General features: G+C 35.8%; 1 protein-coding gene across 3 annotated transcripts in view; it reads right to left on the bottom strand.

The window, feature by feature from the left end:
- CRYZL1 (crystallin zeta like 1) overlaps positions 1-25,158 on the bottom strand; it is a 33,599-nt gene that overhangs the window by 1,526 nt on the left and 6,915 nt on the right. For 2 of the 3 annotated variants that reach the window (XM_068547007.1, XM_068547006.1), the window contains exons 2-12: positions 23,325-23,396; positions 21,595-21,672; positions 19,252-19,324; positions 16,147-16,191; positions 14,844-14,912; positions 8,171-8,304; positions 6,999-7,110; positions 5,034-5,132; positions 3,486-3,607; positions 2,544-2,649; positions 130-175 (exon numbers count right to left, since the gene is read on the bottom strand). In XM_068547007.1, the coding sequence (XP_068403108.1) occupies positions 130-175; positions 2,544-2,649; positions 3,486-3,607; positions 5,034-5,132; positions 6,999-7,110; positions 8,171-8,304; positions 14,844-14,912; positions 16,147-16,191; positions 19,252-19,324; positions 21,595-21,672; positions 23,325-23,396 (956 nt within the window). Of the gene's footprint in view, positions 1-129; positions 180-2,543; positions 2,650-3,485; positions 3,608-5,033; positions 5,133-6,998; positions 7,111-8,170; positions 8,305-14,843; positions 14,913-16,146; positions 16,192-19,251; positions 19,325-21,594; positions 21,673-23,324; positions 23,397-25,158 lie in introns of all 3 variants that reach the window. The other variant, XM_068547008.1, reaches the window with a different exon arrangement.

The raw sequence follows: 25,158 nt of genomic DNA on the forward strand, positions 1-25,158 counted from the left end.
CTAAGCAAAATAATAAAATATGGAGGCAAGAGGTGTACTGAGAAAGCTGAAACAAAAATGGGAATGCCCATTTTATCTCCTGGAGAATAGAAAAATAAACAAGAACAATGATTTGGTCATTTAGCATACCTAAAAACACCAGTTGATAGCTTGTCCATCACATCTTTTAAGATACGTAGCTGGAAAGACTGTTAAGGTGGCAACATAAAGGAGAGAGGAGTAAATAAAACCATTTGATAAGCAGAAGATACTAGGCAGGTCACCTATTTTTTTTTTAATAGAAATTCTGTAAGCTGTCATGTTTACCTCTAAAACAGGAAAATGGGGGAACTGATTTGAGAGAGGTGGTGACATAATAGAGCCTAAACTTCTAAGGACAAGAGATGAAAGAAGCCTAATGCCTGTCCTAAGTAATGACTAGTGTTATCCCAAATGGATGGTAACAGAATGGGGTCAGGGTTTCATTTTAGCGCCACTTATGTTATCTTTAGTTAAAAACAATTTTAGCACTTATATCTCTTACTTTGGGTGCACATTTATTTATTAAACCAGCTGATAAATACGTATGCAGGAAAGTTAATAATCTGTGTGTGTAATATATGCCACTAAGAGAATTAAAAAGCAGGGTAAAATTTAAAACTCTAGTCATTTACTTGAAATTATAATATTAGAACTGAGAGTCTATATAACTGCTAGTACAGGAGAATTATTTATGGCATATAATCACACAATTGGAAGGAGATTGCTATGTTAAATCACAAGCAGCAGCTGGCTCATGTGTGATGCAACTGAGGGGGGTGTGCACAAGTGAGGACTGAAGTCTGATTCAGGACTTTCGAAAATGTAAATTAGAAAATATGAACATAAGCTACTTTAAAAGGACCTAAAGAATACCGATTCACTTTTCACGTACTACAAATTCTCTTTCTGCTTCTGTTAATGAAATTGCCAGCAGTATGTGTAAGTATATAAATATAAAACATATATTTCTGATTTTTGAAAATTTAACATTTCATATGAACATGTCACGTTTCAGTATGGTCCATGGATTTGTCAAATAGGTTAAAATCTCATGGTGGGGAGAAAGGGGAGCAGTTGAGAGATTTAAGTTATTAAGTAACACAGGCAGAGCAGCCAGGCTACCTTCTGACATGAAAGACTCAAAACATACTAACTTATGTTACTTTTAATACATGGTCTCTGTCATTAACATCCCATGGTATTCTTGATAATTACAATGTTATTGAATGTGTCATTATTTAAAGTTGAAATTTAAAGAATTCTTTTAGAAAGTTAAAAATTAAGTTTATTTTCCAAATTTAATATGAAAATATTTAATCAGAAATACATTAAACACATACATTCACTACATTAAGGGGACGTTCTGGTTTTGAAATGTACTCTTTAAAACTCAACATATGCAGTATACTAATTAAATATTATTCAACTATTTGAAAGCTCTGTATTAAGTCTGCCATTGCTCTTAGAGGAGGCTGGCCCTTGTACACGTCACGCATATGTAACAATGCACATTTAATAAAAATAAAGAATGATATTCAGTGAGACAAACATACGGTTGTGCAAGTCTCTTTCTTCACGCACAATTATACTCTATTAAGTAATGAGAACTTATTTTTTATCCAACGTATTAAAGTTTTTACCAAATACAGCTGCCTTTAAAACAGGCGTCTTAGAAATAAAACATTTATTCTTAAGTTGACCCTGCTCTAAAGAGGTTTGGACCTTTCTTTTGGAACTGCTCTCATATTCTCAAGAAAACTTTTCATTACTTTTACCAAAATGGAATGATCGATTTCATTCACTAGATTTGTTACTGAATCACTTCCATTTAAAAAAATCAAACCCATCTTCATTTGATGAAGATTTCCTAGTATTGATATTCTTAAAAACACCCCACGTGGGACTTCCCTGGTGGTCCAGTGGTTAAGACTCTGCCCTTCCAATGCAGGGGAGGCAGGTTCAATCCCTGGTCGGGGAACCAAGATCCCACAAGCCGCGCGGCCAAAAAAAAAAACCCAAAAAACAAAAAAAACACCCCACAAACTCTTAATTTTGATAACTAAGATTATCAGGCATTGTCAAAATGTTTAACATAATGGCACCACCGTAGGAGTAAAGATGCAGCCTGTCAAGGTGATCTGTAATTTCCATAATGCCAGGTTAAAAACGAAGCACACTCTTCCATGTATCCTATAGTTTCTCATTCAGAAACGAGCAAGACTGCCTGGGTGTGATTCCTGTCCTGCCACTTGCTAGCTACATCCTTAGGCATGTACTAACCTTTCTATCCTTCAGTTTCTTTACCTGTGACATAGGGATAAAATAGTACTTAACTTTCACAGGGCTGTTTTAATATTTAAATAAATTAATACCTATAAAGCACTGGGAACATTGTTTGGCATGTTCAATGTAAGTTAGCTGCTATTATTATTAATTATTATTATCATCATTAAAGAACTTAATGACGAGAATACAAGGTAAATTTCAAGCCAGAAACTCAAGTCAGTAGAAAAAAAGGATATAAAGATACTTTCCCTGTTGTACATTTGACAAATTCCAAACTTCATCATTAAGGAAAGCCACCGTCGCTCCCTTGAGGAAAAGGCAGTGGCTATCTGGAGGATCCAACTTGGATAGAATGCACAAAGAATAATCAGTTGCTGTGAGTTTAATAGCAGAAGAATGATTGGTATCTTCAGCCAGAAAAGCTTTTACACAAATTAAATAATACCCAAATCACAAATAATCAGCACACACAAACTTTAATAATAATATGTATACTATACCGTTTTCTTTTCTAATGCATTGTCCAAAATGATGAAACAGCAAGGTCAAATGCAAGGCCAATCTAGAGGTGATGAAGCGGTAGTAGGTATATGTGTGCGGGGGTGCGTGTGTGTGAGAGAGAGATATTTCTCGTTGCTACTCACCAGTCATCTTCATGAGGAAGTTGGAAGATTGGTGAAGATTGGTACATGAGAATTATGGTATTTGCATATCAACCATGATAAAAATACTTGAATTGAATTTTGTTGAGAAATGTAACTTTGGAAGACAATGTGTGTATATATATATACACACACACACACACATATAGTAAATTATAATTTGAATAATTAGGAAATTGTCATAATTTTATATAGAAATGTTTTGTTAAGTATATGTCAACAAGAATGTTTGTTACTAAGGAAAAAAATCTTATTTGAAACACTATTAAAAAATTCATAAGTCACTACTTCAAAACCACTAAATAAAAGTTAAATGAACTCCTCTGCTAAGCACTATATTTCAACATTTGGCCAACAGCTAAAGTTAAAAAAAAAAAAGCTACATTTCTTTAAAAATAGGATATAATTCAGAATTTATACAAATTTAGCCCCACCTTGCTAAAAGACTTAGGCATTATTCTTTGTTAATTGCATCCTTTTGGTGTATCAGTAATGCTTTATTGTTTCTGATAATACCTGCAGGTTTTCTTCTGTTGTTACCCAGTGGCCTCCAACACCAAGAAGGGTGATGATATCATGTTTATGTGGTAGTAGTTGTAATTTTACAGTTGGTTCATCATCTTTATTATATAATCTCACTTACAAAGGAATTGTTTGAAGAGAGAGAGGGAGAGAGAGAGAAAATGTATTTTATAGTAATCTGATAAAAATTTATTCTTCAAACAAGTTCTCTTTACTTTTTAATATAGGTACAAGGAAGCATTTTGTACTCAGACACTTAAAATATATTTTTTGCATGAAAACTGGTCATACACTTTACTTTAGATCTAATTATAAGTGATATAACTAAAGATAAAAAGTCTATTTTAATTTGAAAATCAGGCAAGATAACATAGCACATAACTAAGTCTGATAATTTCGATTATAACATTGATAGCTTAATACTTTGGGAAAAGTTGACTTCTGTAAGAGTAAGGAACTCAGATTCAAGACAGTCATACTGGGACTTCCCTGATGGCGCAGTGGTCAAGAATCCACCTGACAATTCAGGGGACACGGGTTCGAGCCCTGGTCTGGGAAGATCCCACGTGCCGCGGAGCAACTAAGCCCGTGCGCCACAACTACTGAGCCTGCGCTCTGGAGCCCACGAGCCACAACTATTGAACCCATGTGCCACAACTACTGAAGCCCGCGCGCCTAGAGCCCGTGCTCCGCAACAAGAGAAGCCACCGCAATGAGAAGCCCGCGCACTGCAATCAAGAGTAGCCCCGGCTTGCCGCAACTAGAAAAAGCCACGTGCAGCAACAAAGACCCAATGCAGCCAAAAAAAAAAAAAAAAAAAAAAAAAGACAGTCACATTTTGACATAATTATTGAAATGTCCATTTGAAAAGTTAATGAAGTATACATTCACTTCCACTGAGAGATTGTTCTGAGTTAATTTCGAATCTTGAAAATACTGGCTAAAAAGAAATACATATGGTCATAGCTGTATTCATTACAATTCTTAGGATAGAAGATAAATTCTAACAAAGTATAAACAGAATCCCTTTGCAGGCTTGTGAAACCTGTTCTTTAGGTGTGATGGCACTACCTAATAGTGTGAAGATTAGGTGTTAAATAGATATTGGTTAAACTACAAAAGTTCAAGCAAGGTGAAAATGCAACAAAATTCTGTGCGCTTTCCAAACAGGGACTGCAGAAGTCTACCATCCAATAGAGGGCAGCCATACATAGCAGAACTGACTAATTAAGCAGCTGGCTGAGACCTGAACTAATCCAGGAACCACTGAGGAGATCATATCTGCAGATTTCTTGTAGAGATACTTAAAGTCCAATGCCTACACTTTAAAAGGCAAGCATGTTCTCTCTTCCAGACAGTGCTTACAATGGGAATAAAATGAAGAAGCGCCAATTTAAATAGAAAAGTTCAAAAATAAAAAAACCCTAAATATCAATTTAATAATATATAAATAAATATTTCCTGGTTATATATTTTTTTCCCAGGAATTCTCCCATCACAATATAAAAACTACAGAGACTACTGATTTAGTAAAGTACCCACCTCCAGCATCTAGGACAATATCTACTCCAAGGCCACCTGTTTCTTCTAAACAGCTTTCAGCAACCTGGGCTTTCCCATTGGACACATCGATCACTCGGGCTGTAAAGGACAGGAAGTCAGGCAATCTGTATGTGATCAACACAACTCAGAGAAGAAGAGATAGAAAAGCAAATATCTCTTCTCTGAAATGAATTAAATGGTTGAAGCAATTACTGAATCAAATTATACTTTTTCTCATCTAACCAGTATTGCTAAGGATCAATTTAAATGAAGGAACTGGTATATTCAATAAAATAAAAATATGAGCATTTTATGGATAATGTGTCCCAACGTTGGTCTGTTGACAGAGAGGATTGTTCTTTACAGCTAAAGGATATTTTGCCAGAACTGAGAATCTCTAAACCACAGAGGTACATATATGTGAAGATGTGGACTGAAAGATTAAGCAATTTCTTAAGTATGTTCAGATTTAATAGAGTTTAGAACTAAAAAGTGCAAAGATATATTTATGTGATTTGGTACTTCTCTGTTAGAGGCTGTTTTAACCTTTCTCAGTCATAGAAATCCCAGCCCACACCCGCATCTCCCGACTCTGCCCTCCAAAACAAAAAAAATATCCCAAAGGTGAAAAAAACCCCAGGATTATTTTAAGCAGGGTTAGTAAAAATAAACTAATTTTAACTGGTTGCTTTAATGTATTAATAGAACAAGCCAGTGAGAGAACTAAAAAAAAAAATCTCAATTTGAATTGGCAAACGAAGACACATGTTTATATTTCATTTTTGTATCTTTTAACACCTTCTCAGTAAAGAGAATTCCTCTCAGAGATTCTCCGATTGGAGGTGTAGTGCAGTAGTGACTGAAGTCTCAGGGGATGGAGGTGAGGGTGGGGGGACTCGAGGAAAAGGGGGCTGAAGCACCTAAGAAGGGCAGGGTTAACCAAGAGGAAACTGCTCCCTCCAACAATACTATTCATGCTCCCCACCCCTTACATTTTCAATCTCTCTTTTTCCTTTTTTTTCTTATTTTCCTCCTTTCTCCAGCCCCTGTTTTAACCTTCCTTCCATTTCTTGGTTATCTCTGCCAGAAGCATAACATAACCATGGAAATAACACAGGCTTTACTATTAGGCAGGCTTGGGTTCAAATTCCATTCCAGGCCTAGTGGTACATCTAGTGGTACATCCTTGGACAAGCTGAATTCTGAGATGCTGTTTCCCAGTTAGTTGACACAGGGTTGTTGAGGATTTAAGGAACTATCATCCATATTAACACTCAATGAACCTTACTTTCCTTCCTGCCTGCCCTTCACTTACACTCTGCTCTTCTTTTCTCTTCATCTGTTAAACTCCAATATTAATTCTGTTAACTCCAGTCTATAAAATTCCATTCCTATCTTTCTTCTCTTCTTTTTCATTTTTTCAATCTCTATTTTCTTTCTCCTTTCCATATTCATCGCTATTCGTATAGGTTCAATCTTTTCAAGAGCTCCCCAGCCTCTACCATGTCCTATTTATCCTAAACTATATCTGACCTGGGTTTCTGTGTAAGTGGCTCATCTCCCTTCCTAGTGTATCACAGGAAACAGACAACTTTAGAGGTATATCACTGGGTAAAAGAGGTTGAGAAACATAAAAAGTGATGCAAAAATATATTGATTTATTGACTAAAACCAAAGAGGCATCAGGTGTTTCTCAACTGTGTCAAAGTTCACCTAATTCAAACTTGGGTGAGTTGGTAACAATGAGGCAAAGAAGAAAAAACACTGAAAAATGTAGGTTTAAAAAACAAATCATTAAAATTTAAACTATAACTTATGTAAACTTGGACTTAGCACAGATACTAAGTGCATTCTTTAAATGACATGCATTTGGCATTTTGCAGTTTGTTCTACAAGTGCAGTTTTTAAGGTGATATCTCTTCAAAATTTTATGTTTTAAAGTCTGTGTTGAGTACTATTACCCACCTATAGAAGGCCTAAATCTTTCAAGACACTGCTTGTCTTCAAGGCTGCACGCTGTTGAAATCACTTTGGCTCCTCTATGGTGTGCTAACTGAATAGCTATTGTTCCAAGTGCCTGTGTGGAAAAAAATACACGATGGTGTTATAGATATAGGTCAGAGGCCGTATCTAATTCATTTTATAGGTTGTTTAATAAAGTGTAATAGTTTAGTGCTACTTCAGTATATTTTAAAATGTTGTCTGATAGAAAAAGAAAAAAATACGGATAAATTTAGAAGTGGAAACATTTGATACACTCTTCCTCAAGAGGGGTGGTGGAAAAGCTATGTGTGCCACAGACTCCCAGCCAGTCTGACTGAAAGCAGCACACAATTTCAAGGACAGAGGCCTAATTCAGAACACGGCCTTGGAATGAGAAAAATGAGCCATTAAGGGCCTTGTCAGCATAATGTACTATGCTAATTATATAATATCAATACATATGCAAGTCCAGCAACCTCAACTTCAAAAGTTCCATCCTTTTGCTGACCTGTGGAGTAAGTTCAGGGAAACACTACTATCCTGATGTAGGACGTAAGGATGAAGCCAGTGCTGAAGACAGTTATGCCTTTTTTTCAATGAAAAGCAGGGGAAAAAGCATTTTCATCAACAGCCAGTTAGAAAATAAAACTATAAAATCACCCCAAGTTTTGTGACATTTTTAGATTATATTTTATGTAATCTCTTTTAGTATCTTGAACTATATTTTGAAGATGCATGTAATATGTTTAAATTAGCACAGTTTTGATCTTGTGTGATCTATCTATAAATGCAACACCTTAATCACATAAGTGTTAAGTATGAGGGAGATGATACAAAATTGGCAGGGAGTCCTGGGGTCTGGCTTCAAAGACTATGAGCTATTTCAGGCTTTGTGTAACAGACATGAATAAAAATGGCTTGTCTGCTTTTTTAAAGTACTAGCAGATTCAAAGTAATAAGAAACTAAACACAGTAATGCTAACTTTTATCTCCTTGATAAAAGCCGCTTATTTTAGAAAATGGGAGTTTGGTAAAAGTATCAGTGAATAAGCTAACTGGCAACAAATTATATTAGCAAATGGATGGCCCCTTTCTCAATTCCCTAAGTTTATTTGTATTTTGGTCTGTTTCTTAACAAAGCCATTAGCACCTACACTTGCTCCGTCCATTATCAGCACTGACTTTCCAGGAGAGAGATGAGAAAGATAATGCAGAGCTGTATAGGCTCGTACTCCATCCCGGATGGTTCCAGCCGCTTCTGTCCATGTAACTTTTTCTGGTTTGTGAACTATCACAAAGAACAAGAGGAAACAATCTGTTAGCAAGTCCCGTGAGACCTGCTTCCTGGATCTGTTTCCCTCCATCTCTGCTCCCACCATGGCCCTGGTCCAAGCCTACTTCTAGTATCTCTCACCTACATTACGGTTTCTCTGCTTCCATTCTTACCCATGCATACTCCACTTTCAGCATAGAAGTGTGTGTGTGTGTGTGTGTGTGTGTGTGTGTGTATTTTTTAAACGCTTTATTGTTAAAGTAAAACATATGCAGAAAAGTACACGAAATAAAGTACAGCTGGATGAATAAATATAAAGCAAGTAACCACCATCCTGGTTGAGAGAGAGAGCACAGCCCTCACGCCAACAGCCTCGCCTCTCCAGCAGAGACGTTTTTGAAAAAATTGAGATATAATTGACATCAGAGGTCACCACCATTCTAATGTATTTTCTAATTCACCTTCATAGTTTAATAACTCAAGTATCCATTCCTAAACAATATAATTTTGTTTTGCCTGTTTCTGAAATTTATCTAAATGCAATTGTACCACACACATTTTTTCTATCTTCTTTTTTTGCTGAATATCGTTTTGTAAGACACATCCTTTCTTGTTACATGTGGCTATAGTATAGTGCTTCCGTTTTTGATGTCTTATGGCAACATCTGATTTCATAGGATGGATTGGTTATCCACTCTCCAGTCAAGGAACATTTGTGTTTTTTCCCATTTTTGGTAGTTAAGCATTCTTAACTAAGAATGCTCTTGTATAAAAGTTACTCTTACACTGGTACACAGGTTTTCTCCAGGATATTTACTGAGGAATGGAAATCCCAGCTCCAGGATATATTACCTTCGACTTTATATTTCCAAAGTGGCTGTATGAATTTACTCTCCCACAGCTGCTGTTGTGAACATCCTTGTCAACCCTGGTATTATATATTTTTGCCCATCATATGGATGTGTAATGGTTTCTTACATGTGATTTTACTGATAATTTGCTTTCCCCTGACTACTAATGAAGTTGAGTACCTTTCCGTGTTTGTTGGCCATATGGAATTCCCTTTGTGAAGTGACTGTTCAAGTGTTCTATCAATTTTTCTATTGTTGTTGACTTTTTCTTATTGATTTGTAAAAATTCTTAATATATTCTAGATGAGTCATTTGCTTGTTTATGTGTTGTAATTATTTTCAACTTTATGGCTTCTCTTTTCAATCTCTTTAGTGGTGTCTTTGAAAAATAGAAGTGTCAGAATGATCTTTTAAAAACATAAATAACATCCTAACACTTCTTTGTTTAAAATTCATCAATGGCTTTCTATTGCACTTGGAACAAAATGCAAACTCCTAGTATACTGTAATTTAAGCCATATTAGCTTTATATTTTCTGACCATTAAGCTGCTCTTTAATATGTTTATTTAATTTTTATTTTGTTTTTATGTTGTACATTGAATGTGATTTTTTTCACAGTATAGGCAATACTTTCTCATTTTACCTATAATCAAGTTTATAACACTTTCCACAGTCTTTACCAGGACTATTTTTCCTCTTATGTCAATAGACGCAGATGGGTTAGCATGGCCAGTCAGCATGGAATTTACCAACTAATTAGTGCCATCTAGTGGGGAAGCAAAGCATCCAAGCACATGATGAAAATGTTCAGACAGACAAGCAAGGCATTAAAAGAGTAAAACAGGGGATATCTCACACAGTAGTTTATTCCTTACCAAACTCGAGATAGTTATTTTCCCACTTTTACTGATTATGAAATGGGGTTCAGGGTAATTAATTTGTCTGAGGCCACAAGTTTCAAAGTCTGACTTTAAAGCCCATCTACTCTAACAGTGCATGTTCAATCTATATAAAATTTATTTATATGGAATTTTTTGGGAACATCTTTCATCATAAGGATTGGGACTACCCATATTTTCATTAGGAAATCAAAAATTCAGGGCTTAAAAAATTCTAACAGTAATAAAACTACATTTAAGATTGCAGAGGCTTTAAAATTACATGGTTGGACATGGTTTAACGTTGAGATCCTTGCTTTTGTGTTAGGTGGTACACAAGTGTTTATTATGTTATAAAAACTAAGAAAATAAATAGAAGAGAGCCATGTATGGATCAATAATAACAGTATGTCAGAGCCCAAGAATTACAATTTCAATTCTTTCTACCTCAGGTCCAAAGGAATAATGCTGAAAATGTGTGCCAATTTTTTAAAAATTTAACTTTTATTTTATATTGGAGTATAGTTTAGTCACAACATTGTGCTTGTTTCAGGTGTACGGCAAAGTGATCCAGTTATACATATACATATATCCATTCTTTTTCAAATTCTTTTCCCATATAGGTCACCACAGAATACTGAGTAGAGTTCCCTGTGCTATACAGTAGGTCTCTGTTGATCATCTACTTTGTATGTATCAACAGTAGTGTGTATATGTTAATCCGAAACTCCCAATTTATCTCCCCACCAACTTTTCTCTTTGGTAACCATAAGTTTGTTTTCTAAGCCTGTGAGTCTGTTTCTGCTTTGTAAATAAGCTCATTTGTATCATTTTTTTAGATTCCACATATAAGTGACATCATATGATATTTGTCTTTCTCTGTCTGACTTACTTCACTTAGTATGATTATCTCTAGGTCCATCCATGTTGCTGCAAATGGCATTATTTCCTTCTTTTTTTATGGCTGAGTAATATTCCACTGTATATATGTATCCCACCTTCTTTATCCATTCCTCTGTCAATGGACATTTAGGTTGCTTCCATGTCTTGGCTATTGTAAATAGTGCTGCAATGAACATTGGGGTGCATGTATCTTTTTGAATTATGGTTTTCTCCAGATTATGCCCAGGAGTGGGATTGCTAGATCATATGATATTTCTATGTTTAGTTTTTAAGGAACCTCCATATTGTTCTCCATACTGGTTGCACCAATTTACATTCCCACCAACAGTGTAGGAGGATTCCCTTTTCTCCACACCCTCTCCAGCATTTATTGTTTGTAGACTTTCTGATGATGGCCATTCTGACTGGTGTGAGGTGATACCTCATTGTAGTTTTGATTTGCATTTCTCTAATAGGTAACCATGTTGAACATATTTTCATGTGCTTTTTGGCTATCTGTATGTCTTCTTTGGAGAAATGTCTATTTAGATCTTCTGCCCATTTTTTGATTGGGTTGTTTCTTTGACATTGAGCTGCATGAGCTGTTTGTATGAAAAATAAAATCAGAATGGCTTGAGAACTGAAAGCACAAAAGAGCTGGAAGAATTACTCAACTTTTTACCTTTGTCCTCAATATTCTGAAACAAGATTAATAAGACATCTTTTGGGAGTTGTTTGGAGACTGGTTCTTTGGTTTGGTAAAAGAGCTGACTTACTAGAAGGTGACTGAGTTGTGAGCTTTTACTTAAAAAAATCATCAAATAATTAATAGGAACTAAAATAGTCGTGGTGAACTAAATTATTTCTCCCTGCAAATCTTCAGGGAACATACTGAAATTATTTTCTCTTTCATAGAATGTTAGAGCTACAGCAGAGATTAGAGGTTATCTAGTTTGGCATCCTTGTTTATAAACAAAGTAAAGTGTGCCCAGGTCTTGCCTAAAGGTCATGCAGTTAGTGGTCATTCTTCTTTTTTTTTAATTTGACGTAGTTGATTTACAATGTTTCAGGTGTTAGTGGTCATTCTTAAAGTACTTCTGTTAAAGAAACATTTTGTTGTGTTTCCCTTCTCAAGGAATATCTATCAATAGAATTGCTTCCTCTGTATATGTTGGTGGATTTGGGGACTATAATCCTCCTGATTTGTAGGAAAATAAAAGGTCATTTGTGTGGTTCTCTTGTCTTAGATTAAACTTTATAGCTAGAAAATTTTGATGTTCCAGTTTGCTGTTCTTCTTCTGGTCCATCTTATAATCCTCCAGTGTTCAGCAATGCTTAAAGAAATGGATCTTTTTTTTTTCTTGGTTTGTTTTTTCAAGAGTTAACTTTCTATAACAATTTAGTTTACTTTGTCAAAACTCAAGCCTAGGAATCCAAACTAAAGGTTTTAGTTGACTCCATATTTATAAGGTTCTCAAAAGAACAGGGACAATAAGGGCCCAAGGGGGACTTCCCTGGTGGTCCACTGGTTAAGAATCTGCCTTCCAATGCAGGGGACGCAGGTTCAATCCCTGGTCAGGGAACTAAGATCCCACATGCCACGGGGCAACTAAGCCCAAATACTGCAACAACTGAGCCCGCATGCCACAACTAGAGAGAAGCCCACATTCCACAACTAGAGAGGAATCCGCGCAACGCAACAAAAGATCCCACGAGCCACAACTAAGACCTGATGCAGCCAAAAATAAATAAATAAATAATTTTTTTTTTTAAAAAAAAAGGGCCCAAGGAAATTCTGGGATTAAAAATAGTAGAGTTTCCCATAAAAGAGACAGCAGCCGTCCTCAATTTTCAAACTGCCTTATATCAAAATAGTCATGGATCAGAGATTTGCACTGCATGGTACTTGGAAGTGAGTTTTATCTTTCAAAGGAAGATACGTAGTTGGCTCCATATGTAGGCTTAATATATATATAAATAAGCACAGGCCTCAGATTTCTGGAAAACTGTCTTTTAAAGTTAATTTTTAAGGGACTTCCCTGGTAGCGCAGTGGTTAGAAATCCACCTGCCAATGAAGGGGACATGGGTTCGAGCCTTGGTCCGGGAAGATCCCACATGCCGCGGAGCAACTAAGCCCGTGCGCCACAACTACTGAGCCTGCGCTCTAAAGCCCGCGAGCCACAACTACTGAGCCTGCGCGCCACAACTACTGAAGCCTGTGTGCCTAGAGCCCGTGCTCTGCAACAAGAGAAGCCACCGCAATGAGAAGCCTGCGCACCGCAACAAAGAGTAGCCTCCGCTCGCCCCAACTAGAGAAAGCCTGCGCGCAGCAATGAAGACCCAACGCACCCAATAAATAAATAAATAAATGAATGAATGAATAAAATTTAATTAAAAAATTAATTTTTAATAAACAAGAAGGTATTAGTTGGAAATTTTAGACATAGTAAATGTCATTAATTTAAATATAAATTACTTAACAATTTATAATTTCAAAAATGAAATGCCAAAGATTTCCTAGCCTAGTTCAAGTTACTATATAGACTCAAATGTACAAATTTACTATTTTTAATAGTCCAAAATCCAAATTGGCCCACATGGTCTGATTAGCATTTATATCATTCAAGAAAGAACTTAGGAAAAATTTTAATAAAATAGTTCAAGAACACAAAAGAATGTATGATGACCTATAGATAAGATATGAAGAATAACCTGAATCCCAGCATAAGGAATAGCCGACTGGCAGTACCACTGTAGTCCCGTGGATCTACTCTGATCACATCCTCTTTCCTTGCCCACAAAGGTAACTTCCACATGACTTTTCATCCCTACCTGTTCCTTATATCCTTAAATAACACATGCGTAATTAAACTTTGTATGTTTTTGAACTTCATAGAAATAAAATGGAATCACACTGTTCGTATCCTTCTGCAATTTGCTTGCTTTTTTCACTCAGCACAGTTTGTGAGGTTCATCCATCTTGATATGTTTGACTGTTATTTATTCATTTTCACTGATGAGTTAATTAGAAATATCTTTAGTTATCCATTTTCCCATGATGAACATCTGGGCTGTTTCTCTTTTTATTCCACAATTACAAACCATGCTACTATGAACTCTTGTGCATGTTCTACTGGTACACATCAAGCTTCTCTGGTATATGAAAGTACCAGTGGAATTACTAAGTCTGAGGTGTTAATACATCATTACCTTTATTAGCTCATGCTAAGTTATTTTCTAATGCATTTGTACTAATTTACACTCCCAGTGCATAAAAGGTTCTACTGCTCCACATCCTTGCCAACACTTGGGATGGTCAAACTTTATAACTGTCAGTCTCATGGATGCATAACGGTATCTCTAAGTGCTTTTAATTTGCTTTCCCCTGATTACTAAGGAGATGCAGCATCTTTTCACTATAGTTTCATGAAGAGTGTCTGTGTTTATACATTTATTCGTTTAAATTTAAATATTTAAGAAGTAAATTACTGTAAGAAAATTTTTAAATTAACATTTAAGTTACATTGAATACTGGTCAAAAGATATTAGCAACAGAAACAAGAATAAGTGTTTTTGAGTCTTTCCTGACATCTAGACATGTATTGTCTAGATTTTATACATTTAAAAATTTCAATTAATAACCAAGAATAAGAAGTAAAAAATTCTGGTTAGTGATATAATTTCAGAGCCAAGGGAGAAATGGCTTTTCAAACCTCTTACCGTGAGCAGTGTAAGGGAAACTTAAAGGTCTAAATACTGTTTAGTTTGAAAATGAATTTTATGGATACAAAATATAAGCTAGAAGTAGTCATATAACCACCCGATAGTTATTTCCTAGGTACACTCACAGCAGATGCAAATAAATCATACTGTTACTAAAAACCACACACGTCTGTGAAATAAGGCTTACGTGAGTTCCAAAACACTGGACTACCACATACCCAAGTAATGCTCATGTACTCGAACAGCTTCACAAAGTCCAGGGTCTTCAGAATCCAGGGGTAAAATTCCTGAAAATTAAAACGAGAAACTTAAGGGACACAAACCAAAAATGAATTCACCCCTAATGAGATGCCAGTAAGCATTAGTCTAAATTTTCCTCAGTGGAATTTTGAGGAAGGTTCCAGTACTAGTGTGGAGAAGGGAGAGATTTCAGAAATAAGGAAGGGAAGTAGTTTATTTTCTGATACGAACAATATAATACCTGTACTACCTTTCTTTTTCTTCCTCTTCTTTCACCTCTGAGTGATGATAAAGACGATGGCTGATGTACAGAACAAAGTCAGAGTCCTGGGGGCATCTGTGCTCATCATTAAAATTGTCCCTGATTCACGGCTCCCTTCCCAGAGTTTGGTTCTATAGGATAGTGAGGTATGCTTCCAATAAAATCCCATTTTCCCCTGAGCTACTCTGATTTTATTTTTGGTCTCTTACAAAAAGGATCTTGAATAATACAATGTCACTGACTTCTTGGGCAGATAATAAAGATAAGACAGAAATAATAAATTCTCAAAGAAAATACCCAAGTCAAAGGCAATTGTGTTAAAAGCTGATGAAAACTTTCCTATAAATTTATTTTTAACAGCTTCAAGCATGCTGTAAAGCTATACATTTTCTAAGTCTATATGATTATTTTCCTATGAAGATTTTCTACAGAGAAATGGCAATTTCAAAGACTACTACTAAATGCACACTTTATATTTGTTTGTGTGAATGTCTAGGACACAAGTATAAATATATATTTTTGCAAAATGGTATTAACTATAGATTAAAAAAAAAAACCAATAAATTAAATGTCTCCAGTAAATTTTTAGTTTTACAAGGGTAGTAAGGGAGCAGCTCTATACAATTCAAGTCGGATGTGGAGAGAAGAGCTTCTATATAGCCAAGTCAGTCAGTAGTCTTCAAGCAGATGGATTGTGACTTTTCTTTTCTCTGGAGTCTTCAGTCTAACTATAGACCAGGGTCCTGTCAGTGAAGGGCTGCACCAAGGACAGCAACAACTATGGTCATCTTTCTATCATATCTACAGCCAGATATTGAAAAGTTTTAAACGTTCTGCTATTGCGATCAAAATCCCAATTCTCTTCATCAATGGATATTTGAGAGTAAATTCCAAAACTTAGGTAAGTACTTGTATATGAAGCAAGGTCACACTAAGCATCAGCAATTGTATAGAAAAAAAAAAAAAAGAAACAACAGTAAGACAGAGGACTTGAAATAGGACTAGGACCTATAACTTACCAGCTACTTCATCACCTGGTTGAAAGAATGATACCTTGCTTCCAACTAAAGAGTGGAGAAAATTAATAATCATTATTTTGAGGTTATTAAATATAACTGAACGATTAAAATAAATTTTAAAAGCCATGGATTAATAAAAAGTCACTAACTCAGAGAAAAAGTCAAGAACTTCTAGGACATTTTGATAGTCTGTAAGGACAGTAGGATAGAACATGTCAAATCTGGATTCTCTACAATATCTGGGCCATGTGGTTGTTGACACCGTAGAGCAGGATGTCTCTCCGTTCAGCTAAGGATGAAGGAATAAAGGAAAATAATCCACTCCACAGCTCTTATGATGATTACACTGGATATACTGGGTTCCACCCCTCCTGAGGCTAGTCCAATCTGTCATTGTTTGAGTTGTAAAATCTCTGACACACAATGGGAATTCTGGTTAGAGTCACATATGAACTACTTTGATTTGGGATTATGGAAATAAGTTCAGAATGGTGCCAAGAAATTTTGGGGACTATACAGAAGTGATAGTTACATTTTCTCTTTGTGTGTAGAGAAAAGTCCTCCACCATCAGTCAATTCTTTAGAATATTTTTGTTCAAATAGTTACAAAAGGAAATGGGAGGAAAAAACCCAAACCTCATTGAATGCCTACTTGTGCCCAGAATTTTAGCGTGTTATCACATTTAATCTTCATGGCATACCCATTAAGTACCTATTATTACTCCTATTTAACAGACAAGGAAACTGAGGTGCAGCAGTGAAGTAAGGTAGAGCCTGAAATCTGGAAGTGGCGCCTCAGGCTGGCTCTGTCTGCAAAAGGGCCCCAGTTTGCTGCTTCTTTGGATCTCTTCTGTACCATTATCCCCCAATATTTTTGGCTTCTGTACTTTTCTTTTTCCCTCCTGCTGAGGATTCTTGTCTACCTGAAATCACCCTGATCCTTTTTTCTTGGCTTCCTTCGTACTCCTCTTAATTGTCCTTCAAACAGTGGCATTGCCAAGGGTTCCATGCTGTCTGTCTCCTTCATTTTGACTCTCTCCCTGGATGAACTCATCACCCTTCTATAGTTTCAAACACAACCTAAAGTTGACAACTTTCGAATGTAACCAGAATCTTGTAAATCATTTCCTGCTTTTACCTGTTTTTAATTTCCCTGTTCCAGTCAATTATTAAGTTCTGCTGGATTTACTTTCTCAGTATTTATTGAATACATTCACTACCTCTGCCGCCACTGTCTAGGTTATGGACTTTGTCATTTTTTCTTTAAATTAATTATTTATTTTTGGCTGCACTGGGTCTTCGTTGCTGCGCACAGGCTTTCTCTAGTTGTGGCGAGCGGGGACCACTATTCGTTGCGGTGCGCGGGCTTCTCATTGAGATGGCTTCTCTTGTTGCGGAGCATGGGCTCTAGACGCGCGGGCTTCAGTATTTGTGGCACGTGGGCTCAGTAGTTGTGGCATGCGGGCTCTAGAGCGGAGGCTCAGTAGCTGTGGCTCACAGGCTCAGTTGCTCCGTGACATGTGGGATCTTTCCAGACCAGGGCTCGAACCTGTGTCCTCTGCATTGGCAGGCGGATTCTTAACCACTGCGCCACCAGGGAAGCCCCATGCCGTTTCTTGCCTGTTGGTCTACTACCCAAACAGTACTCTTGCCTACAGCCTGCTTTGCTTCAAATCCACCCTTCTTATGGCCACTCTAATACTCTCTCTACAACCCAATCTGAGATAGGAGGCTCATCATGGGTCTGGCCCTTGCCTACCCTCTTGTCTCATTTTTGGGGGGGGGAAGGAATCAGTGTTCCTATCATCATGAAAAGATTCTGTTCAATATCTTTTATTCTATGATCTCTGAAGGAGAATTTTCTTGACGCAGTGGTTTTTTTCTGCCAAGTACCTTGACTATGACTCATGCCCAGAACTTAATTTTGCTCTAGTAACACCGAACTCCATAATTCTTACATACATCACATTATTACCTGCTTCCGCATCTTTGCTCATACTATCTTCTCTGCTGAGTGCGATTCTTGGAGAAGAATTCTCCTCCTGCCCACCCCTTACTGTCTGGCTAACTTACTCCAAGAAGCCTTTCCTGTTTCTGCTGGCTGGTTAGGCACCTCTCCTTGGAGCTTTCAGAATGAATTTGCCTATACATGTTTGTTTGCCTCTCCCCTAGATTGTGAACTCTTGGAGGGCAGGGACTTTGTCTTATTTATCTTCACATTCCAAGCACTTTGCAAGTGCTCATGAAATGATGAATTAAAAAAATGAATGAATGAATGAATGAATAATTGATTGATCATCTTCTGGCTATTGTAATTCTTATTTTTATTTTCGTACAATCCAAGCAGAAGAAAGGAGAGGGAATAAAATTATGATTTAGTTATGTTAGAAGATTACATTAAGAGTATCAGATGTATTATAGATTAAATTTACAGGTGAAATTCAAATAGTCTAACCCACATGATAATGCTCATTCATCCACTCACATATGCAAGAAGAGCAACCATAAAATGATTGATCATAAACTATTAGCAGAAAATATGAACACTACGTTTATTCAGAAACAAATTATTTCAAGTACTTTGGCTTACTGTTCTACATGTTAAGACCATTATTTACTAAAATTTTTCTTTATTTAAGGCAATCATAAAATGTTACTGGTTATTTCTCCCCAGAACCAATTTCAGATGAGCAAACCGTTTACCTTTTAAATACTCCATTTTAGGCATACTTTAAAAATTTAATGTGAATGTAGTTACCGACCATTATATAAATTTTGGCCCAAAGCCAACTTACACAAGTAATTTAGCTGGTCTGCAAACACCATAAAAAGGACAATACTGGTCATTCTATTCAATGTGATTACTCATGGATTTAAATACATAATCTCTAAATATTTACTAAACTGTAATAAGCTCTTCAATTATAAAATACCAATTTAGTTCTAGTTTTCCTTTTAATTAAAAAAAGGGAAAACACTTCTGCATAATTAACTTTTGTATTTGAAGAAGTGTGTATAATTTTATGTGTCAGTAAACCAATTAGCTACCATTTAATTTCTTTTACCTTAGAAAAGGAATACAGATACTTATATCTGTAAACTTACCATCTAACACAATTCCAGCAACTTCTCTCCCAACAGGAAAGAAATCCTTCTCCATCTTCATTTCTGCTAGAAGCTAAATAATGACAAAGGCTTGAATTTACTGTCAAGAATAAATCCGAGCCTCTTTTCATACATGAGGAAAGCAAGAGCAAAAACCAAACCACATAAAAAGCAAATATGACTCCATTTTTGGCGTCAAGACAAAAAGCAAGTAACTTCACAATACAGGTTCCTCTATAGAGTAGGAAACCAAGTTTGCTGAGGAATTAGTGGACATGTAGGGCTTAGGTATGAGTATTACCATTCAAATCACCATCAACATACTTTAACATCTTTATTCTGCCAAATATGAAGGGAAATTATAGCCAGAACAATTTTCAGTTGGCTAAACATTTTGTACCAGTCACCTCATTTGGGTGGGGTGGGTTTGATTGTTTCTCACAAGCCCTGGGTTAGGGAGTAGGTGAGAAGTAGTGATGGATATACACAGGGAAACTGCCACATAATCTCAGGCTGGAGTTTCTTCTTTTAAAGGATTATTTATTTATTTATTTATTTATTTATTTTCATTTGTTTATTTAATTTATTTATTTTGGGCTGTGTTGGGTCTTCGTTGCTGTGCACAGGCTTTCTCTAGTTGTGGCGAGTGGGGGCTACTCTTCATTGCGGCGGCTTCTCTTGTTGCGGAGCATGGGCTCTAGGCTCACGGGCTTCAGTAGCTGTGGTAGGCAGGCTCAGTAGTTGTGGTTCACGGGCTCTAGAGCACAGGCTCAGTAGTTGTGGCGCACGGGCTTAGTTGCTCCGCGGCATGTGGGATCTTCCGGGACCAGGGATCGAACCCATGTCCCCTGCACTGGCGGGAGGATTCTTAACCACTGACCACCAGGGAAGTCCAAATTATTTATTTTTGAGAGATTATTATGTTGTTAGATTCTGACCACATTCAGCACTTCATTTTTAAAGTGACAGAGTGTACATAGATAAGCCTGTAGTTTAAGCTCCTTTTATACTTTTCTAAAAGTATAGAAGTTACTATACTTTTATAATAATACTAGAGATGCTGAACATTATTTGTAGATATGTTAGTATTTTAGGACCAGTAAGTAAAAAGAAATTGAAATAATTTTCTTGTATATTTCCCTTATTTTTCAATTCTTTGATCTCCTATACATACTTCACTGCCAGAAAAGTCTCTTTCTCAATGTGGAACTTTACCTTTTTTCTAAGATGTTCACATAACATTCTTACAGAAACATTCGGTGTTTTACAGTATTTATTTTTTATGCAGAGCTAAAATCATGGTTATGGCAATTGCACCCTGTTCTCCTTCACTTACCATAAGCATCTTCTCATATTCCTACAGTTTTCTAATCATTATGATTAATAGTTGTTGTAAAATCAAACTGATTTCACTGTAATTTACCATTTCTTTCTGTTAGACATGGAGATAATTTCCTAGACTGGCATTTGAATGGATTTTTTGTAGTTTTAAAAAGAACATCTTGGAAGGGCTGAACACAGAACTCTGCAGATAAGGAACAGTAGATTATTCTCAGTGAAATGACTTCAGGGCATCTCACTAATTCACTTCTCAAGTCATACTCATGTTACAGAATCGCCCAGTGGAAGCCTATACCTTTGTTCTGTAGTTTCCCTAAATGTGACTTTATTGAAGAAAACTTTTAGATCCCTAGAAATTATGCTGACATTATAAACCAATAAGTTAAGGGTCCAATAAAACTATAGTATTCAACTTTATAAAACTGAGTAAATGGGCCTGCTCTATTTATCATGGCACATTTAACCATACTTCATTTATTTACCATTTGAAGACTTTCCATGTACTTCGTGGTCAATAATGGAAGATTACTGTGGGGTGGTGTGAGGTGGTGTATGAGAGAGAGAGACAAAGAGAAATGACAAGAAGAATATGAACCCTATCAAGACATTGACTACAAATATCTACAGACTAGAGACTTAATAAATTAATTTTAGGTTTCTAGTTTCTATTTTTACTATATTTAAACAGTCACTTCTTCCTTGATTATAGGCCTTAGTAATTATAAATTCTCAGCTTTTCACAATGTAAAGGAGTTTATAAAATATTTTCATATAATAATATGAAATGCATGACTTCAATTAGGCTAATAATTTACCTTAATATAGAAATACACAAATGAACATTTAATCTTTTTCCTAGCTGTTCTATTCTTCTAAGAATGATAATTTCTTCGTACTCAGAAGTCAGTTGTTATTACTATAATTTTTGTACGCTAAATATATTGTGAAACTCTCATTTGACTTTTGGCCAAAATAAAAGCACCAATACCTTTGTATTTATACCTTTGTATTTATCTGGCTCAGAGCACAAGCTTTAACTTGAAGCTTCACATAGTTATCCTCTGTAACAGGAAGATTTTCCTAGAACCAAATAATAAAATAATTACACATTCCTTTTAGAATATGCCTTCATGTCGCAAAAATTTTCACACATAATTGAACAAAATCAAACAGACTCCAAATCTTACACCTTACTTAACTGAAAAAGGTACAAGCAATTATCCTATAGTATATAATACAAAAGAATATAGGGAATTTGGGGGTAAAAATTTTAAAAAGCCTTAGTTAGGGTACATATTTTGAAAAGGTACTTAAGATACTGACACGGATATATGCGTAGGCAATGAACACAGGATAACGAAGTAGAGCAACAAATACTGTACCTCATTTTAATTTAAATAATCTCAAAGCATCAAACCATCATGCAGGGATAGCCTTAAACACATACACATAATATATACACAGTAATGATTATGGACTTTTCTTAATGCTATAAATAAAGTTTGTTAGTGTCATTTGTTAATCTCTGCTTTATTTAACATCTGTCTTGGACATTTCAGCATGCCCCATGGCACTCTGGGGTCAAAATACAAACTTAATGGAACTTAATTATTCCTCATATTTCACAGCTAGATATAACTTCAAAGGCAAAGATATTTCAGACTCAGGTACTCAATGTCATCCACCAATGACACCAATAATTAAAATGCTTTCTTCAACCCCTGATATGCCCCAATATTAGATCAAAAGTTGGCTAGAACAGCTACTTGCACAGTGCCTCCTGTGTTCTATCAAAGGGATCACTGCGTTTAATTTGATATGAACACAATATTCTGGGATATCCCTTTTTAAAACTCAGATTTGATAATATTTGGTGATAACACGAATATATTCAACAATATCGATGAATTTGTGGATTTTACTCATGATTGTGTGAACCTGATGATGACTGCTCCTGAGAGCCAATCAAAACTCTTAGACCTTTCATCCTGACCCAATGGTAGAAGCCAAGCTGTCTGAGGTTTAGACTCCTAACTTAAATGATTTTGGAGCTGTAGAAAGATAACACAGAAAAACTGGATTGTGTTCATGAGCCGGAAATTCTTATTACTACTATGAAATATACAGGCACTATGAAATACATATAGCACTTAGCTTTCGTCCCTAAATTTACAGTGGGATAATGACTCTGGCCTGCCACAAACCTTTCAATCAATCACCAATGTATGAAAATTCTACTATCTGTGCTTAAAGTGGTAAAAAACTGGAAACCATTTAAGGCTTAGTGAATGAGGTAACTTCGCACAGCTCAGAAGTTAGTGTGAAAAACAATGCTTTTCCACCTCTTTCATTTCCCAATATGAGAGAAAGTATTTTCTGAAATATGCCTACAATCTGAAAACTCACTTTACTGTGGTATTCAGAATAAATTGGGTTAATTTTGCAACACATAAGACTACTGAAGTTGTTCTGTTTTCCTAGTATCTTTTATGCCACCACCCTGAGGAACTAAAAACTCCTTTGTAGCAACTCCTTTAAAAAATATAGTTATACCACAATATGGACCACTGTTTTCACATAAGATTAAAGTAATTTATAGGGTTTCACTTAAGTAATTTTCACTCATTTAGTTCAACTCAAAATAATTTGTAACAGGCCATTTAAAACTGGGTCTGTCACATATGGAAAATACACTATCTTGTTTCATTTAATGATTAGACAATTTTTCTTACCCTTTCTTGGAACACAAATGTTATTTCTTCACTTGTAGAACTCTGTTGAAAATATAAGCCTTTCATAGTCACCTAAAAACAAAAAAAGAAAAAATATACATGAAATAAACTAATCAACAAAACGTCTTCCAGATCAAATGAAAGTAAAAATTGAAAAATAGTGCTGGCAAAGGATAAAATGACAACTCTAAGTGTTGTCTTCAAACGAATTCAGGTAATAGTTCTTGAAAGCAATTAAACAAGATAATATGCAACAATCTCTGGTACGCATTTGAGAATGGGCTTATAGTTCAACCTTTCACACAAAGGTGAGCATGTGCTTAACTTCATTTTACTGTTCAATAAAAATTTTGAGATGTACTTGAAAAAATTTAAAAAACCTTATGCAGGCCAGAGGGCTCAATTTTCATAACCAAAGGTGTCATTGAAAGGGCTTTCAAAGTCTTAAAATAGACCATTAAAAAAGGAAAAAGTGGACAATGAAGACACATTGAAATTGTACCCCTAATTCCTCTGTATCAGTTTATAAGCCATTTAATGGAAGTATTTAAACCTGTATTCTGCAGACTTCTTGAAGCATCTCTAAGGATTCACAGCTGTTTCTTTAATTTTCATAGTAATTGCATGACAAGACTATTTTTTAAATGTAAATTTTATAGAAGTACTGTATAAAATACACATAGAAGGACTTCCCTGGCAGTCCAGTGGTTAAGACTCCATGCTTCCAATGCAGGGGGTGCAGGTTTGATCCCTGGTCAGGGAACTAAGATCCCACATGCTGCGTGGTACAGCCAAAAACCCAAACAAACAAGCAAAGGAAAACTTACCCAAAAAAAATTAACTAAAAATAATATACATAGAAAAGTTCACAGATCCTAAGTGTATAGCTTGCTGAATTTTACAACAAAGTGAATGTGGCCATGTCATAGCAGGAAATACATCTCTAGAACTCCAGAAGCTCCCTCGTTCCCCTTCTAGTCACTACCTTCCCCTCCTAAGGACACTCAATATCCGAGTTTTAAGAGCAGGTGAGTTTTGTCTGTTTTTTACTTTATATATGAAATCATGCTCCTTTATGTTTAGTTTCTTTCCCTCAGTGTTATGAATTTCACTCATGCTGTTGCCTGTAGTTGTATTATTTCATTCATTCTCATTGTTATATGGTATTCCATTGTATGAATAAATTATTATTATCCATTCCACTAAAGATAGACATTTGACTGTATCCAGTTAAGACTTTTACAAATTATCCTGCTAAGAACATTCTTGTACATATTTTTTGGTGAAAGTAGTACAGTATTATTGAATTTATTTTATGGATGAGCAAACTGAGACTTAGAGGCTAAGGCACATACCTAGGGTCTCATAGCACCTCCTGGGCTAGAGCTGAGACAAATCAGGTGTTACCAACTCCAAAGTCATTTCTCTTAACCATTATATTTAATGGTTTTCTATTGAGCTGCTAACGTTAGATGTATCACTTAAAACTAGAATCCTATCTCCTTTAGTTTAGGATTGATAATTAAGTGCTTGTTGACAGAACTAGCAATCCAACTTGTAAGGCTCACTGAAAAATGAAAATGTGGGGAAACTTGTCCAGAAATTATTAAAATTTCAAGATGGTGACAGCCAAGCATTTAAACCAAGCCTGAGTCCCTTCTGAGTGTGAGGTCCAGCGTGACTGCATAGGTCCCGTGCTCATGAAGCCGGCCCTGCAAGCAGAATCTTAGTGGATCTAATGGATCTGTATAGTGGATTTTTACTGAGCAGTTCAGTAATGGTTGCTACTTTCTAGAAGGTAATAATCAAATGCTGGAACTAAGAGAAATGAGTA

Source organism: Eschrichtius robustus, chromosome 6 (assembly GCF_028021215.1).
Source record: "Eschrichtius robustus isolate mEscRob2 chromosome 6, mEscRob2.pri, whole genome shotgun sequence".
Taxonomy (NCBI): domain Eukaryota; kingdom Metazoa; phylum Chordata; class Mammalia; order Artiodactyla; family Eschrichtiidae; genus Eschrichtius; species Eschrichtius robustus.